This window comes from Taudactylus pleione, unplaced genomic scaffold, assembly GCF_031769625.1.
Source record: "Taudactylus pleione unplaced genomic scaffold, aTauple2 ptg000070l, whole genome shotgun sequence".
Lineage (NCBI taxonomy): Eukaryota > Metazoa > Chordata > Amphibia > Anura > Myobatrachidae > Taudactylus > Taudactylus pleione.
Genome location: NW_028284472.1, coordinates 16,592,244 through 16,610,146, shown reverse-complemented (window position 1 = coordinate 16,610,146; position 17,903 = coordinate 16,592,244). Strand labels below are relative to the sequence as shown.

The 17,903-nt window shown below is 44.4% G+C and overlaps 1 protein-coding gene across 1 annotated transcript in view; it reads left to right on the top strand.

Moving 5' to 3' along the window:
• Positions 1-17,903, top strand: part of SPATS1 (spermatogenesis associated serine rich 1) — a 39,308-nt gene that overhangs the window by 11,014 nt on the left and 10,391 nt on the right. The window contains exons 3-6 of the mRNA XM_088467369.1: positions 1,697-1,821; positions 4,873-5,037; positions 13,796-13,913; positions 16,494-16,556. Of these exons, the coding sequence (XP_088323495.1) occupies positions 1,697-1,821; positions 4,873-5,037; positions 13,796-13,913; positions 16,494-16,556 (471 nt within the window). The remainder of the gene's footprint in view (positions 1-1,696; positions 1,822-4,872; positions 5,038-13,795; positions 13,914-16,493; positions 16,557-17,903) is intronic.

Below are 17,903 nucleotides of genomic sequence, written 5' to 3'. Positions count from 1 at the left end.
CACAGGAATAAAACACACATACTGTACATTGGCCCCCACAGGAATAAAACACACATACCCTTCCCTCACAGGAATAAAACACACATACATTGGCCCCCACAGGAATAAAACACACATACATTGGCCCTCACAGGAATAAAACACCCATACATTGGCCCCCACAGGAATAAAACCCACATACATTGGCCCCCACAGAAAAAAATAACATTGGCCCTCACAGGAATAAAACCCACATACATTGGCCCCCACAGGAATAAAACCTACATACTGTACATTGGCCCCACAGGAATAAAACCCACATACATTGGCCCTCACAGGAATAAAACCCACATACATTGGCCCTCACAGGAATAAAACGCATACATTGGCCCACACAGGAATAAAACCCACATACATTGGCCCTTACAGGAATAAAACACATACATAGGTCCCCACAGAAAAAAAAGACATTGCTGGCCCATAAAGAAAAAAAACCCCACATTGCTCCCCCAAAAAACCAAAGAACACTGGCTGCCACATAAAATATAAATTTAAATTTTTCTGCCCCTACCTGTCCCTCATCAGCAGAGTGCAGCATGCAGGCAGGCTGGTGGTGCTGGTGGCTGTGGGGCTGGCAGGCAGGCTGACAGTGCTTTTGGCCATGGGGCTGGATGGGGGTACTGGTGGCTGCGGGGCTGGCTGGCTGGTGGCCACAGGGCTGGCTGGTGGGCTGGTGGTGATGGTGGGCATGGGGCTGGCTGGCTGGGGGTGCTGGTGGCTGCAGGGCTGGCTGGCTGGAATTGCTGCTGGCCGCGGGGCTGGCTGGTAGAGCTGGTGGCCGCGTGGCTGGCTGGTGAGGCAAGCAGGCAGACTGGCAGCTGGGGGTGCTGTTGAGCTGGTGGCCGCGGGGCTGGCTGGTGAGGCAGGCATGCAGACTGGTTGGCTGTGCTGATGTAGCTGGTGGCCGCGGGTCTGGCTGGCTGGTGAGGCAGGCAGGCAGGCTGGCTGACTGGGGGTGCTGGTGGCCTTCATGCAGGGCATCTCTAGGGGCCACGGAGCTGGCAGGCGGGCGGGCTGACTGACTGGAAACTAGGCATATATATATATATATATATATATACATATATACATAGATGGTCCCCCCCAGATACATTTAAGGGACATTATAAATTTAAGGATATCCCCCGATATCTGCTTTAGTAAATAGACCCAATAGAAACACATTTACAAATTCTATTTTAGAGTGTTTTTTCTGTCTGGGGGAACACAATCTCTAACTTGCCCCTAGGCGACTGTGATGAACTTACACCACGGAGCACTTGTACTAGGCCTTCACATGCAAAGTAGGGGCCCAGGAGGCTGAAGTGTTTTTGCAGAGCCCTTACCCAAATCTTGTTATGGGGCACAGCAATACATTGCTCTGCTCCTATATTCGGGACACAGCGCTCAAGAACCAATAAATAACAACATGTACAAAAAATAAATTACCAAAAAACATATAAGAGCGCAAATGTGTTAAAATAAAATTTTCCAATTGTAAAGTGCAACGGAATATGCTGTAATTCTATAAATAAATGTTAACACTAATAATAATAATAATAATAATAATAATAATAATAATAATTTTCTAGCTTTTAAGTTCTGTATATTACAATTAATAATATCCCTGTGATACATTCCCTGTAATATATGTAAGAAAATATACTTTTCCCCACAGCTGCGACCTTGATTGGAAACCTTGCGTACGATGGCTGCCGTCTCCTCGATACTCAAATGATCCTCTGCCCCATGTCAAAGACATTAAATTCCTGGGTGGAATTAAACTTCAACGAACATTTCCAAGTGAGCACAATTAAACTGCCCATTATTTTAAGGGAATTCACAATCAGGACTATGAGGGTCATTTTCCACAAGAAAAACAGAGACGCTATCAGCATTTAGTTTTACCCAAAGGCTCCTATTATTTTCATATGCAAATATTTTGGAGCACACTCCAATGTATTTTACGCTCCTGTGCGTAGATTCTTCATTAAAACCTTTTAAATATATCAAATAAATGATTCAATTATTTAGTGGCCTAATTGTGACAGGAGTAGACACAATTAGGCAACTAAATAATTGATTTGAACTTAAATTTAAGTTTTTAGACAATCAATTTTTTTTTTAATTGGTTTGTGAGTTTCTGTCTATGCTCATCCTAATTAAAATGCAAACAGATAATAGCTAATAACAAATAAAGCCCAATTACCACCACTCTTCTTGTAATGGAAGGATTTGCCCAGTTATGCTCCTCACAAAGATAAAGACTAAGGGCCTGATTCAGAGTTGGACGCTATTTGCGAACGGTCGTTCAGAAAAAGGGGCTGGCTATTTAAATTGAGCGCTCGCTCTTTGCGGTCTGTTGACGCCTCTATGTCTGAGCGAGCGAATGAAACATGCGCTCGCTATTTTGTAAAGACGCCCCCTGGCCTTTCGCATCATACGTCATCTCCGCTATTTATTAGATTAATCGGGAACATCGAAAGGCATCTCAACTGCTCGCAGTGCTTGTGGTAGGTTTTACTTCCCGCAATCACTGTGAGCAGTTCAGGCTAAAAGACAACCAAGTGACGTGGTCGATGACGCTGCTTTGTTAATTATGCACTCCCATTAAACGCCCGTTTTGACCATTTGGCACGCCTGCGTTCGGATCTCCACTCCCCGTTTTCAAACACCTTCCCCTGTTACCACCCACAAACGCCTCATTCTGTCACTCAAATTAGCAGGCCCTCGCTGTTTTGCGAGTGCACGATTTCCGACCGCAATGACTGGTTGGCGCATGCGCATTACGACCCATGTGCATGCGCAGATGTGCGAACATCGCTCGGAGCGAGCGAGCGGCGCTTATGAGCGGCTCTGAATCAGGCCCTAAGTATGTTAGCTTAACCCCATTTTTAGGTTTTGGTATTAGATCTGGATTCATCTTCATGTTTTGGCTTTGGTTTTTAAAAAAAAAAAAAACATGGAATTTTTTCAATCCAAAACCTGAAATTTAGATTTAAAATCCGAAATCTGATCAACAAAAAGAACTGTGACTCAGATCTGTAAGAGATTCCTCAGGAGATTAGAACCAGCACTCAAATGCATCTGGATTCATGCAACTTGGGTGGATTCGGATTTCTGGGGAACTGATCCGCACATCCCTAATAAAAACGGTGTTTCGCTCACCAGCATTCATGTGTGACGATTTATAATACTGAACATCACAAAGCCATAAGAGATGGTTTGCACACTGCATCTCCAGACGCAAACCTCATATGTCTCTCCACATATCATACACCCCCCAGCATTTATAGTATAGGTCTACTCTACATATTTTATATACTACTGTACTTTACCCATGTATGGGGAGAAATTCCAGTATGTACATTAATCGTGGTTGGATTGCTGTTATGAAAGCTGGGTCTGGAGTTTGTATTTCAAGCCACACATAGGGGCATATTCAATTAGCCGCGCGGTTTCACCCGCGGCTATTTGACAGGCAAAAGACCCGCGACGATGGGTTTAGCTATTCAATTAAATAGCTATTTCCCCGTGTCATTAGACCGGGACTCCTGCGCGAGAACACACTGATTCCGCGAGAACTGCGGAATCAGTGTGTATTAACCTCTCGCGCGAGGCCAAATACGGCGGCCTCACGGTGATTTTACCTCGCACCTACATGAGGTGCGAGGTAAAATCAAACAGCGGGGACTCGTGCGCGGGGTCTCAGGGACACCCGCGCGTGGAATCCCCGCTAATTGATTCCCATCCAGCGTGACAATTAGCCGCGGGGTAAACCCTGCGGCTAATTGAATATGCCCCATAGGATGACAAAATAAATATTAAATGAATTGTGCACAGACTAATATTTGTGTGTCATTCATCATAGCAAGGACCACAGGGATGCACAAAAACCCTCTCTTTAGATTTCTCTACATCCTAATCTCTGTTAGGAAACATTTTGAAAAATACTTAATCAAAATGACACTCTGATTTGCATGTTAAAAATGATGAGTCGGGGCCCAAATTCTTACATATTGCATACACCATTAACTACCGACAGCAATATTTCAACAAATTGAAATCAACTTAAATCAATTTAAATTGATTCAGATGACTCAGAATTTGGGTTCAGCTGGCAAGATGTGAAGGACTCAAAACAGCAAACCCAAATTTTGCTTTAAAGTTCCTCTGGCTATGTCAACACAAATGCTTTCCTCAGAGTGTAGACGTGTAGGTATAGCCACCAGGCCAGATGTCCATATGGATGTAGCCTAAAGACTACAGTTGGATACCAAACCATTGGGAAGATGTATCAAACCTTGGAGAGAGAGAAAGGAAAGAGATAAAGTACCAACAAATCAGCTCCTGTCATATTACAGGCTGTGTTTGAAAAATGACAATTAGGAGCTGATTGGTTGGTACTTTATTTCTCTCCACTTTATTTATCTCCAAACTTTGATAATATCCTGGATTTTGTGCATTGCTGAAGGACATACTTGCCAACTTTGAAGTGCTCCTTTCCAGGAGAAGCGCGGAAAGAAGATGCAGTTGACCGTTCTGGGGTCAGAGCTGGGCTCTCATGTCCTTAGGACAAGCTTCCGTTGTAGCAAAATGCCATTGATTGCTGGTCCATATGGAGGAGGTGGGGTTAAAATAATGCAAAATGCATAATTTTAGCCCCAACCCTCCATACAAACACGCAATACTGGGCGGCATGTGAGAGATCCATCCACTCTTCCATGGGTGCGGGGGACTACCAGAAAAATTGTGAGTCTCCCACACCTTCAAGGAGGGTACAGTAGGTAGGTATGCTGAAGGATGATGGTAAGATATCCCAAAAGCTATTTCCAATGTATTTATATCTTCCAGGAAGCAGCCTAGATATAGGAGCTGAATGGAGTTTTTATCCCAACTGTGGATTTCCGCTCACTTACCACGTTGGAAAGCGCTGTGTTATTGATGGAATTCACCGGAGCAGCCAGACGTCCACACCTATACAGACATTACCAATGGGCTTAGGAAGGAAAAAGAAAGGTAAGATACTGGAATATTTTAGGAAATTAGGGAATTTATTACTGTTCCTTGCTAATCCCATTATCGTAACCAAGCATGTAATCAGCTAGTGATACCAACTATGTGTTTGAAGTCCTCTTTTACACTTTTTGTGGCATGGTACAGCGGTGTTTGTCACAGCCACCTTCCAGTAGCAACGGTAGCTCATTCCTCTCTCCATGTTAGTCAGGCTTTGAGGGATTTAAGTGTAATAGGGACATTGGCCCTCATTCAGAGCCGTACGCTCTGAGCAGAGCGCACGCTCTGAATGAGGGCCGGGCTCCATTTTCATGGAGCGTCCTCCTGGACGCTCGTATAGCTGTGGGTCACCACCCACAGGCTATACGAGCGTGCATTTTGATGGCCGCAATGGTCGTGACCATCGCGACCATCGAAATTGCGAGCCGGAGCCTGCGGTTGAGGTTTTCAACCGCAAACTCCGGAGTGATTTTGGCTCTATCAGAGCCAAAATCACTCCCACTGACATCACTAGTGATGTCAGTGGGCCGGCTTCTGACGGGAGGCGTTCCCGTGGGAACGCCCCCGTCAGGGAGGCACGCCCCCGGCACGCCCACCAAAGGGGGCGTGCTGTCAATCAACATGTGATCGGACACAACGAGCGAAGGAAAGTCCTTCGCTCGTCGTGTCTGGCGCATGCGCGCGACGGAGCTCCCTCCGTCGTGCGCATGCTCAGTGCAGACCATCGACCCACTTGCGAGCGGACAGCCGCTCGCGAGTGGGTCTGAATCAGGCCCATTGTAATGCCAAGTTCCATAGACAGCTCAGTACACGTGGTGACACAGGTGTAGTAGTGTAATGGAAAGAAAAAACAAATAAAATAGTCTCCAAATCACCTCACATTGCGATCACACTTCTTTGTTCACAGTTTGCTAAAGTAAAGTAGGACAAAAAATTGACCCAAAAAGAAAAACGACTTTCGACCAAGATCGAACATCGGACCAACATAAATTTTTTTTACATAGAAAACTATACAAAATGGAGATTTACGAAAGGTTGGTTTTAGAACTGACCAAAACCTGATGTAAAAATGACGGCTACCCCGCCCAAACAATACACCTGCCTGTGGCAGGCGAGCTTGGGAGAAGCACTGTACAGGTCACTATGACCTGTGCAGCTTTCTTATGCCGGGTACACACAGGACGATCTGTTCAGCGGACGATATTGCTGAACGATCTCCCTTGAAATTCCCAGTGTGCTGGATGAACGATATTGTTCATCCACACACCAAAGATATCATCAACGACCAACGATCGTTCTCCCATATGGAAAATGAACGATATCGTCCAGGTTGGCCTGCATGCATGGACGATGGACGATATCGTTATCATCCAGCAGGAGCGCGCATTGTTGGTCGTTCATTGCATACACACAGAACGATATGAACGATATATCATTGAACGATATCGTTATCATTCATATCATTCACAGATATCGACTCATGTGTATGCACCTTTGGTCAACACAGGGCTTCAAATTCTCGAAAAGTCGGGACCCTCCTCCCCCCCCCAAAAAAATGGAGTTCCCCTACCGAGGATTCACCAGCCCCTGGAGGTTTTTTGGTGCGGGGTTAATGGTGTAAAATATAGTAAATAATATTGTTTTTTACAGTGGGACTACTGGTCCCAGCCGCTTGCTCCAGCATGCTAGCACTTGTGGAACAACAAGTGCCAGCATGCCCGGACATTCAGGAACAGCAAGCACCTGTAGTCCCACTGTGAAGAGAATATAAAAATAATGTCAGGGCACGGACTCCGAATTGGGAAGTTCTTTATTTAAAACAAAAAAAAAAAATACCAACCCTTAGATTGGGTCATCTTGGATCCATCAAGTAGTCCAGGGTCTTCAGAAAATAAATAACTGAACACCCGAGCCAACACAGACAGCACTGTATATGGTACAGTACCTAACGCAAAATGACCGGGTCACCCACGGTCATTCCCATTAATGTCAATGGGGAAGCGCTGAGAGAGTGGGAGCTTCAGGCCCGCCAGAGCTCTTGATGGACCTGGACTCTGCAGAGCACTCACTGAAATCCAGAACATCCCCTCTTAGATGCCAGGTTGGCTGTTCTAACTAATTGCATTCTGCTATTCCTACATCCTCAATGTAAGTCAGTGGTGGACAGGGATGATGTAGACATTGCGAATCCCCGAGTGTTACTGGAATGGTAACACTTAGACCTGGAAGATAGTCCTGCCCCAAAAAAGTAATGACACGCCAGCAAGCATTTAGATCCATCAATCCCACCAGATGCCTCACAACACTTCTTGTGGATAACGTTGTATATATAACCTTCTTAATAAAACTTGCACAGGTGCCAAATATAACAATTTGTTTTATTTATTATGAACAACAAATGGACATAAATTGCAAAACTGATCTGTGACAATAGCACTAAAAGGAGAGATCTTAATATACTGAAAAATAGTTCATAGTATATCCAGAATTATGGATAGTGGAATCCAGGTATAGACTTGTTCCCTATAAAATTATTGTTCTTATTAGCAAGCGTATTACTTTATAATTATCGGACAAATGCATCTGAGTTACAGTATATGTAGAGAAAATCTTATTGGAACTCGGCAGACACAAACTGGTCAGTAGGCAGCCACCGGGCTGGCAGTTGAGTCCCTCTAGTACAGGGGTGGGGAACCTTTTTTTCTGCCGAGGGCCATTTTGATATATATAAATTTATTTGCGGGCCTGGTGCAGGCCACGCCCCCTCTGTGTGATGTCACACAGGGGCCTGACCACAATCACCGGTGATTACAGCAATACCTGGAGCATCCTGAGAATGTTCTGGGGAGCTGTAAGGGCAGCGGTGTGACTGTCTGAAGCGTCCTAAGGATGCTCCAGGCGGCACTGCTGCATAGATTCTGGCTGCAGGTTGTCATTCTAGGCCCCCTGCTAGCCAGATGAGGCTAGCAGAAAAAAGCTCCGAGGGCCAGACCAAATGATGCTGCAAGCCTTATACGGCCCCCGGGCCTGAGGTTCCCCATCCCTGTTCTAGTACATACTGCATGAAATAGAAATACGGTTTGTTATCCTAGTGAAAATACATCCAGTGTAAATAGTGGAAAACACATACATTGCTGGTTTAATATGGCAGGCCACTGGGCAAGCTAAAACAAATAAATACTGACTATTCCAAAAACTCATTATTAAACTGTAATTCATATGTGAATGTACTGTTAAAAAAATGTCTACTTTGCACATAACAGACATTTTATTTCTGTTTACTCCTGAGGAAAAAATACAATAAAAATGGACTATTCTATGAGCAATTTTAATGGAATTTATATTAAATTTGATATAGTGATTCCATTTTGATAATAAAATCTTTCTTATCACCTTGATAGAATTTTTTATAGAGTAACCTCACTTGATTAGGAAGTCTGCTGAGCAGAACGAGAGTGAAATGTGTGTGCCAAGCGCTGCACAACAGTATCAGCCCTGCAACACGGAACATAAATAACTGCAGCTTTTGTTTAGATCATTATTATTTTTCCAATTTCCCTTTATCAATAACAGATTAAGGGCCTGATTCAGAGATGGAGAGTGTTGCAATCGCAGCTGTGATTAAGTAAAATCGCACCCTCCCCTAATAGTACTGAGACACCCACCGGAGCCATTGCCAACTGCACCGCAACTTAGTTCCCATTCGCAGCCCATACCATACCATACCTGCCTACTCTCCTGGGACCTGTGGGAAGCTCACGGTTTTTCAGGTAACCCCCATGCGCCCGCGGAAGAGTAGGCACTTCTACTGCATCCCGCCCACTTCCTAGTGAAGTTGGCAGAATGGGGAGAATTTTCCCAGGACCGTCGGTCTGCGAGTAAGGGGTGGAGCCTAATAATGCAATTCTATGAGAATCGTATCATTTGGCCCGGCACCTATTTACATATGCAGGTTCACGCCCATTTTACTGTGAGGGGCGGGGCCTAATGATGCTGATAGTATGGCCACGCCCCCATCACCAAATGCATGGGCGCCGGGACTGAGATGCCTGCTGTGACCTGCCTCCAAAACGGCACCGACGTGCCTGCACTCCCCAGTTTCCTCCCCCAAATTGTGGCCTTCTGTCAATCACACTGTGTTCCTCGAAGGCACATGGTTACGCATAGGCATGTGCGCCAACAACACAGCACATACGTCTGTGTCGGAACAGCGTACATCTCTGAACGAGGCCTTAAGTTACTGACTCAGCATCTGCAGGGTCACCTCAGGCACCCCCTCCCCATCTCGCCCGCCCCATCCAGTTATACTTACCCCCTGTTCCCAATCCTTTTCTACGGAAGCCCATCTGTAATATCATTTTGGTGGGAGCCTGCAGGGTGTGCCTCCAGCTCCCACTGTGCGTGCCGTGCACAAACACGTCCAAACGAGGTGATGTTATATCTATTACCCATCACTTTTGTATAATAGATTATATAAGCATTATGGTATTTATATAAAACATAGAAATACATGAAAAGAAATGCAGAATATTTTCACAGACTTATTTTATAAGACAATGGAAAAGCTACGTTTAAACAAGTTCGCATTTGCTGCTCATAATTCAGCAACTAAAAGCTTCCAGAACTGCATGAGTTTTCCAAATATCCTCAGCACTTGTTTCACATTTACTGTATGACTAATACCTACTTTAACTTGACATTTTCAATGCTTACATCTGAAATACCCATAATCACATCGCAATTTGTAACATTTTTGCAATAACAGCTCATCTCTATATTCAGAATATCTACAATTAGCAATTAAAGGTATTTAAACCGCCTTATTCGCAGATCAGCAACATAAAATAAAATAAAATAAGAAAGAAATGTAAAAAAAAATTTGCACAAAGGTTACTTTTCCGTAATACAGTAAACAATCTTTAACTGTAATTCCATATGTCATCCACCAGGGGGACCCTGTGCATTACAGGTATAACTTGTCAAGTTCACAATAAAATCCAATAACTTTCTGCAAGAATCCTTTGCACTTCTTCCAGTAATGAATGTTTCACGCTTCTTTTTATAACTGAAAAAATATAACGAGGTAGCGGAAATTGAAGAAAACAGGAGCAGGTATATAAACACCTCAGTGTCTTGCAAATAAGAGAAGTGCCCTATAATATAAAAGTCAACCAGTTAGCAATATCTAAAATGCTTTGCCATATGAAAACTTTTTTCTACAAATAAACTGGGATCCAATGAAAAAGTTCTGTTGTGTTTTTCTGTAGAAGTTCCTTGTTTAGTGGAGGTGAAATGGATCAAGTAAGACACCTCCAATTTCTAGATCAGCATTCCTCTATAATACTTGTAATCATTGTTTTATTTTGGACGTTTTTACGTAAGACGTGGGCTCTGAACACAATAGTGTAACAATACTGTATCTAAATTTTCACAGTGAAATATTATAGTATTATAGACCTTCAGAGTAGAGTTGTCATTACATAAAGATAGTACTTTAATAATTTCTAAGTTACTCTGGTTTATAGGGGACAGTGGAACATTGTGGTTTCTTAAATTTATTTGTAGATTTATTTTATTTAAATTACTAATAATATCATTTCAATCTACTTAACCCCAAGGGAAACTTTAATCTCCCAACAAGAAGAATTACTGGTTTGCCACTCCCAACCAGTTTCACTAAGCCTATTGATCCCTGGGGTCATATTTACCATACTTGCTGACTCTACCGCAATGGTTAGGTGGCTCATTAAAATCTGGTTGCGCTTCCGGCCACCCGCAAAAGAGGGCAACTCTCACAGCCCGGCCACCACCCACGCAAAATCCCACCCACCCTCCTCCCAGCCACCTACCCTCCTTGCAGCCGTCCACTTAATGAGTGAAAGTGGGCCGTCCGGGGTATCCGATGATGCAGTTCGCGCTGCCATACCCCCGCACTGCTGCTGTCATGCCCCTTGCAGCACAGACCCGTCTGTCCTTATCCGGAGGGGACAGCCAGAAAGTCAGTAAGTATTTATGAAGCAGAAACTTTATTTTTAATGTTAGTGCCGCTTTAAATTTTAACCTCAAACCCGCCGAGAAGCATATGTATAACCCCTAGAGTTGAATTGTCAAAGCCCCAAATCGTGCAAGAGTAGCTCTGTCCCCCTTTTCTGGGTGCTCTGATGCGTGGATTCAGGTAAGTATATTTTTATATATATATTTTTTAAACCTGTCTGCACTACTGGGGGCACAACGGGGGAGGGGGGTGGCTACTACTGGGGGCACCATTATTGGGAGGACCTCTACTGGGGGGGGGCTACTACTGGGGGCACTTAATTGGGAGGGGGAACCTCTACTGGGGACTACTACTTGGGGGGAGCTACCACTGGGAGCATTATAAAAGGGGCCTACTACTAGAGGCACTGCACTGGGGGGACCACTACTGGGGGCAATAATAGGAAGGGCCACTACAGGGGGCACTGGATAAGGGGGATCACTAATGGGTGCCTGCATAAGGGGGACCACTACTGGGAAAACTGCATGGGGGGGATTACTGCTGGGGGCACTATATAAAGGGCACTGCATAGGGGGGGACTACTACTGGGGGCACTATATAAAGGGCACTGCATAAGGGGATACCGCTACTGGGCGCACTGCATTGTGGGGACTGCTACTGGGGGCACTGCATAAGGGGGAATACTACATGGGGCACTGCATTTGGGGGGGGCACTACTGGGGGTACTGAGTAAGGGGAACTAATTGGGGGCTGTATAAGGGGGACCACTACTGGGGATACTGTATAAGGGGCACTACTATGGGCCTGCATAAGAGGGACCACAACTGCATACTGGGGGTACTGTATAAGGGGTACTACTGGGGTTAAGGTGCATATGGATTGGAATGTTCAGCGTGAAAATAAAGGGGTGTGTCATGTTGACACGCTCCATTTTTAAGTGACCACGACCATTTTTTTTTACGCGCGCGCCACCCTTTTCAAATATGCCCTGGGCTCCAAATACCAAAATGTTGCACCGCTTCTAATTTTGTTGGAATTTTATCAGTTGGACAGCCATGATCATATTTCATGAACACGATTCAAATATGTAGTTTGAAATTTGCAGCTCGCTCTTGCAGATCACGTTTGCTGCTGGCGATTGGCTTTCACCCCACCTGAAGTTCACTGTTTGCATTCATAGTTCATGTTACAGAAAGCATTTTTACATTTCTTTGTGCTGAAATGATAAATAGTATTTCTAAATAAAAAAGTATTTTTTTCAAATTCCAACTGCAAACACTATTGTGATTAAAGTTCACCATGCGTGTTCAAGGCTCACAACTGAAAATTTATATTGTTTTGTCCTCTCTATAAACTTCCCTATGGCCTGAGTATAAATTGACAGATTGAGTAACCACTCGTACTTTTCAATTAATCCAAACTAGATGTAAATATCTGGAGCATGGTGTTTTATTGTAGTATTATGATTTGTGAAGTGACTGGGTACAACTGATACACAAACAAGCAATGGAATGGAATTACAATATGCACTTCATGTATATTACAAACAATACTGTGTGTTGAGTGTGAACTATGGCAATGTATGCAAACATCATGAAATATATACAGGAGAATCTGCTACCGTGTAATAAATGCAGACATAACTAAATTCTAACCGTCAGCAGATCTGATGGTACAGTAGCAAATGTAAATCAGAATTCTTACCTTCATTGCTCCTTTAAAAGGAAGAATATCGCTGTGCCTGTTTGATGGGAAAATGAGGCTAAAATGGTGGACCTGTACTATCATATGCCCAGGGTGCATTGGGGAGCTCCGGTGGAAGCCTATGAGGTAGAGCCTAAGCTTATGTCAGGCTGACTACTACGGGGAACTTAAACAGAAAAAGTGCATACAACAAACATTAAACAATGCTGAAGGCATGTCAGTTAACGTGAACCGGCCTGACTGCAGTCCATCCAGATGGAACATAATCAAACACTTTATATTTTCTAAAACTGTTTTTTAATTGAGACATTCTGGAGACTTTTTATTGCGATTTGTGTAAATGAACAAGTTTGAAAAACAAAATGCGTCCGATTTGAGCTTCTTTGACCTTCCTCTGTCTTCAATCATTCCAATCGTACCACACACCGCCAGAAGTCGCGCAAAAGCGGCTGTCGCCAATAAATGTTTTTATATTGGCGTCTGATAATGTGTCAGTCTCTCAGCAGCCACACACACACACACACACACAAACACACACACTTTAAGTTCACTAGTACATTGAAAAAGCAAACAATCTTAAAATCCGTAAAGTAACATATAAATGCAATATCACTTGAATCATAAATGATGGTACATTTTTATTAATTAAATCAATCCCGTCATAATCCATCATAGTCTAAGGTAATTTCATGCCTGTTGTTTAGGATTACAAGGTGCATAATTAGTTGTCGGCTTTGTCACAATCACTAGATAGATGGATGTCCGTAATCCTTTCTTGTGATGAGATGTACTGACTCTGATGTACTCATTTCGCATAAGAAAAGCTCATGGCTGTTCCCATAAAGAATGGAAAGTTGCAGTATTTGTGTCTAAATTAAATATTCATACAGCTGCCTTCTCTATAAATCCTTAATAGAACAGAATGGCTTACCTATAAATTAAGCTGATTTTACGTTGTACTGTATCTGCAGTGATTCATTGCACAGACCATACACAGCGTTTATCACCTGTTAAAATGCAGATTTTATAATGTCTCTGTGAATATTCTCCTTTACCTCCTAGTGCCTGATCCTAGGAACGGGATTCCTGCAGCCCAGCCGGGGGATAAACCTTTCCATACAGTGGAATACAGCCCCAGCTTTTACAAATTTGGATCTACATTACCAGTCGTTAATTTCAGGTGTGTATTAATGGAGATGTAGTCAGCATCCCGGCTGACGGGATGCCGGTGGTCTAAATACCGGCGCCGAAATCACTACAGCAGTCGGGATCCCGGCTCCAGAATACCGACCGTCGGCATCCCGAAGGTTAATATCGGGGATTAGGGGGAGAGTTAGGGTGCAAGGTTAGGGTCAGGCACTAATGGGGGAGGGTTAGGTTTAGGGAGCTGGGAGGGGGGGTGTTAGGTTCAGGCAGGGGCGTAGAGAGCCATGCTGGGCCCTGATAAAGAGGGGGTGTGGCCTAATTTCAGAAGGCGTGGCCACGCCCCCTTGAGAAAAAAAAAGTTTTGCAGCGCCGCGAAGCGGGCTGCGCGCCGAGGAGGGGGCGCTGTGAGCCCCTCAGCCTGGCGCAAAGCCAGTGGGGGGCGTGATCAGTGTGATCGCTCCCCCCTCCAGGCATAGGAGATTGCTGTGGCTGCTACTTAGCAGCCGCAAGCAATCTCCCGCTGCAGCCCAGCACACGCTGTGTGCTGGGCTGCTGCAGAGGGACGGAGGAAGTAAGGGGGGGGCGCCCGACCCGGGCCCCCGCCTGGCCCCTCTGGAAGCCCGGGCCCGGGTAAACTGTACCCGCTCCCCCCCCCTCTCGGCGCCCCTGGTTTCAGGCACTAGGTGGGGAGGTTAGGGTTAGGCACCAAGAAGAGAGGGTTAGGGTAGGGAGAGGAGGAGGGTCAGCATACCGACCAACAAGTGTCGGTATGTCAACCCTGTCGGGATCCCGGTGCCAGGATTCTGACCGCCGGGATCCCGACTGCTGGCAATCCATACCCTACCCTTATTAAAGGGCACCCGTTGCCTATACAGAGGGAAGAGAGGAGTTATGTTATGTTTTTTTATGATATAGGAAACCACTAATTCACCAGGAACTCATTGTTATAGTTAGTATCACAGGCCACACACTGTGGGGCTGATTCTGAGTTAAAAGTAAAAAAAAGCAAATAACTGTGCACCTGGAACAAATCATGTTGCACTGCAAGGGGTACAAATACATTTATTCTTTTTGCATGCAGGGTAAATACTGTCTGGTTTTGCGTGTGCTGTAGACCACGAATGCTGCCCAGCTTTATCTGTACACTGCACTTTACATTTGAGTTTGCACACCCAGAGTTAGCTTAATATGTTATGTCATTGGCCTCGATTCAGAGCTGCACATAATGCCTATGTTGTTCACGCAGTTGAGCATTTTTTCGCTATTGCACGTGCACGAAGACTTCAACGGCGCATGCGTTACACAGAGTGTCCACACAGAGGCGCTGCTGCGATTGAGACAAACGTTATCGGAGATGCCTTGGAAAAGTGCTGGGTGCTCCTAGGAGGTGCCTTTGAGTTGGCTAAGCGGACGCACGAAGATGATCTGTCTTATGGGTGTGTTATAGAGGGTGTTGCGGGCCTGGCATTTGCATACTTAGACGCTCAATCGCTCACATTGGAACCGACACACAGACAGGAAATCTGCACCTGCCATAGAGCTGGTGCAGGTTTTGATGGTGCGACCGGTGATGGCGTCTAAAGATGCACCAGGCGGTGTTACTGCCTCTACAGATACTCTAAGTGGGTGTCTCAGTCCTTGCACCGTCATACGCACACGTGTGCACCAGGGAAGGGCTTTGTAGTTGGAGTTGGGTGACCGCCTAAAGATGGCGCCGTGTCTGTGTCCACCTCTGAAGTCAGGCTCATTATGTGGGTGTGTTAGTTAGTTAGTTAGATATGCTCTGTCCATTACTTACAAGCACTCTACCATGCAGATACCAAAGCACTGCTGGCCCTTATAAATACAGGAACCTGTGAAACCCATGACTCCCTTTCCATGGATATCACCATTGTCCCCTCTACAGTCTCATGGTCAGCTCCAGGTAAAGCAGCGTCCTGTGCCAGTGTAGGCTGGCGCCCATTATCCCCCACGCGCGGCGCAGCCAAGTGCATCCGAAATGTGGGTGTGGTCTCATTTCCATAGACCACGTCCAGTATATGGTGTTATTTGGGGGTGTGCCCATTTGGCACACCTCCTGTTTTACATCATGCTGGGGGCAAGCCCAGCACTCCGTCAGTAGCTGGGCTGCCCCCAGCCCCCTCCCTGCACTGAATGGTCGCCGCGCGCATTTCCAAATGCTTGCGTAACTTGCTGGCTCACACGTTATGCAGTATGCAGGCAGCCGTTAAACAATGAGCTATTCACCTGTAATGCCACTAAATGACTACTGCCAGGAACATTTCGGCCAGCTACGGATTTCAGGGGAGCCGCTGAGCTATCAGGGAAGTGCTAGCAGTGCACAAGTTTTATGTTCTTAAAAATTTGGGCAAGTGTCCAGATGAACAGGTATTTCAATGCTGGATTTTTTTTCTTCAATATAATGTTGCACGGCCTAATATATTTTCCTTGTATGATAAGTAACGAATAATAAATGACATTTGCAGCTAACATACTGTACGTAAGACTTAATTTTCAAAATGTGCTAATTAATTTATAAAATGTAAGTGAAACGGTCAGGAATTCAAGAATTCTTTTAGCACATTTGATAAGCTTTATGACTTGTAATTTGCAGGGGATCCTATAAGATTAAAGCAGACACATTTATTCCTCTTCAAAAGCTGCCCAAAGAACCCTGGTAAGTACAAGTACAGTTTCTTTCCCAATGGTGTGCAAGACGGAAACTAACAGTGGGGTTTGGCTAGTGAAGTCTGGGACTGTCAAAAGCTGGCATTGCAGATTCTCATGGTCCTTGCATTGGCCAATAAAAGTTTTAGGAGTTGCAAAATCTAATTTATTGATTCTTAATACATTTTTAAAATATGACTTTAATAATTATGTTTAACCAATGTTGGATTGACAACAGGGCGGCTGATGCAGGCGCCCCGGGACCCCCACACATGGGGGACACTGCGACGCAATGTGAACTGTGTGTTCTGTGCGGCATAATGTGAACTGGGGGAACTATAGTGTGCTCAAGACATTTGCGGTGCTGGGAGCATTTAAACAGTATACTTTTTAGTAATTTCATTTATTAACTTTATTTTTAGGGGCCCTCACAGGTTTGTTACTAACCTCAATCCAGTCCAGCACATAACCATTTACAGGGGTATTCAATATGGGAGCGATAAGTCAGTTTTTGCGTTAATATCGGAGGTATGACGTCATTATCGCAGGTTTTACTTTTACACCGTATTCAATTTCAGAGACTTATCGCAGTTTTGAAAAGTCTGTGATAAAAAACGGGGATAACTTTTCACCATTGAATAGGTGTCGAAAAAAAGTGCAGAATTGGGGTTTAGGGGTGCAGGCTTAAAAAAAATAGCCTGCACACCTGGGAATGACATTTAAAAAAGAACTGTGTCAAAAAAAGTTTTTTTAAAAAAATAGGGACACCCCAAAAAATTTATTTAAAAATTGGGGTGAAAAAAAAAAAAATGGGAAAAAATTGTTTAACAATAGGGAAATAGGTTTAGGGCTATTCTGCATGTATGCGGCAGGTGTTTTGAAGAATAGAATTATAGCGGCAGGTGCACAAATGCAGAATTTTTAAAAACTTACTTTAGGGACTTAAAAATATGCTAGTACCCATTTTCATGTACCCCAAATTTGATGGGTCCACTTAAAAAAACAAAAAAAATAACCTAAGTGCTCTTCTGCATCACTTCTTCAATGTCGGGAAAAAAACACCTGCCTGGGATATTTAAATCCCTGACTTTCATTTAAAGGCTAAAACGGGGGTACCCATAGTGATCCCCCATGTTTTTACAACTTTAGGGGGGTCTTACAATTATTTTAAGGAAAAATTCGGAACTTTACGCAAATCCAACTTCGGAGGTTCCCGTTTTCGTTAATTTTATATTGAATACGGGATAAGCGGGCGCGCGCCCGATACTTTAACGCAGGTAAAAACTCTGATATGAAACGTTAACTTCGGCAGTGAAGTTAACGTTTCATATTGAATACCCCTCATAATGTGAAGGTA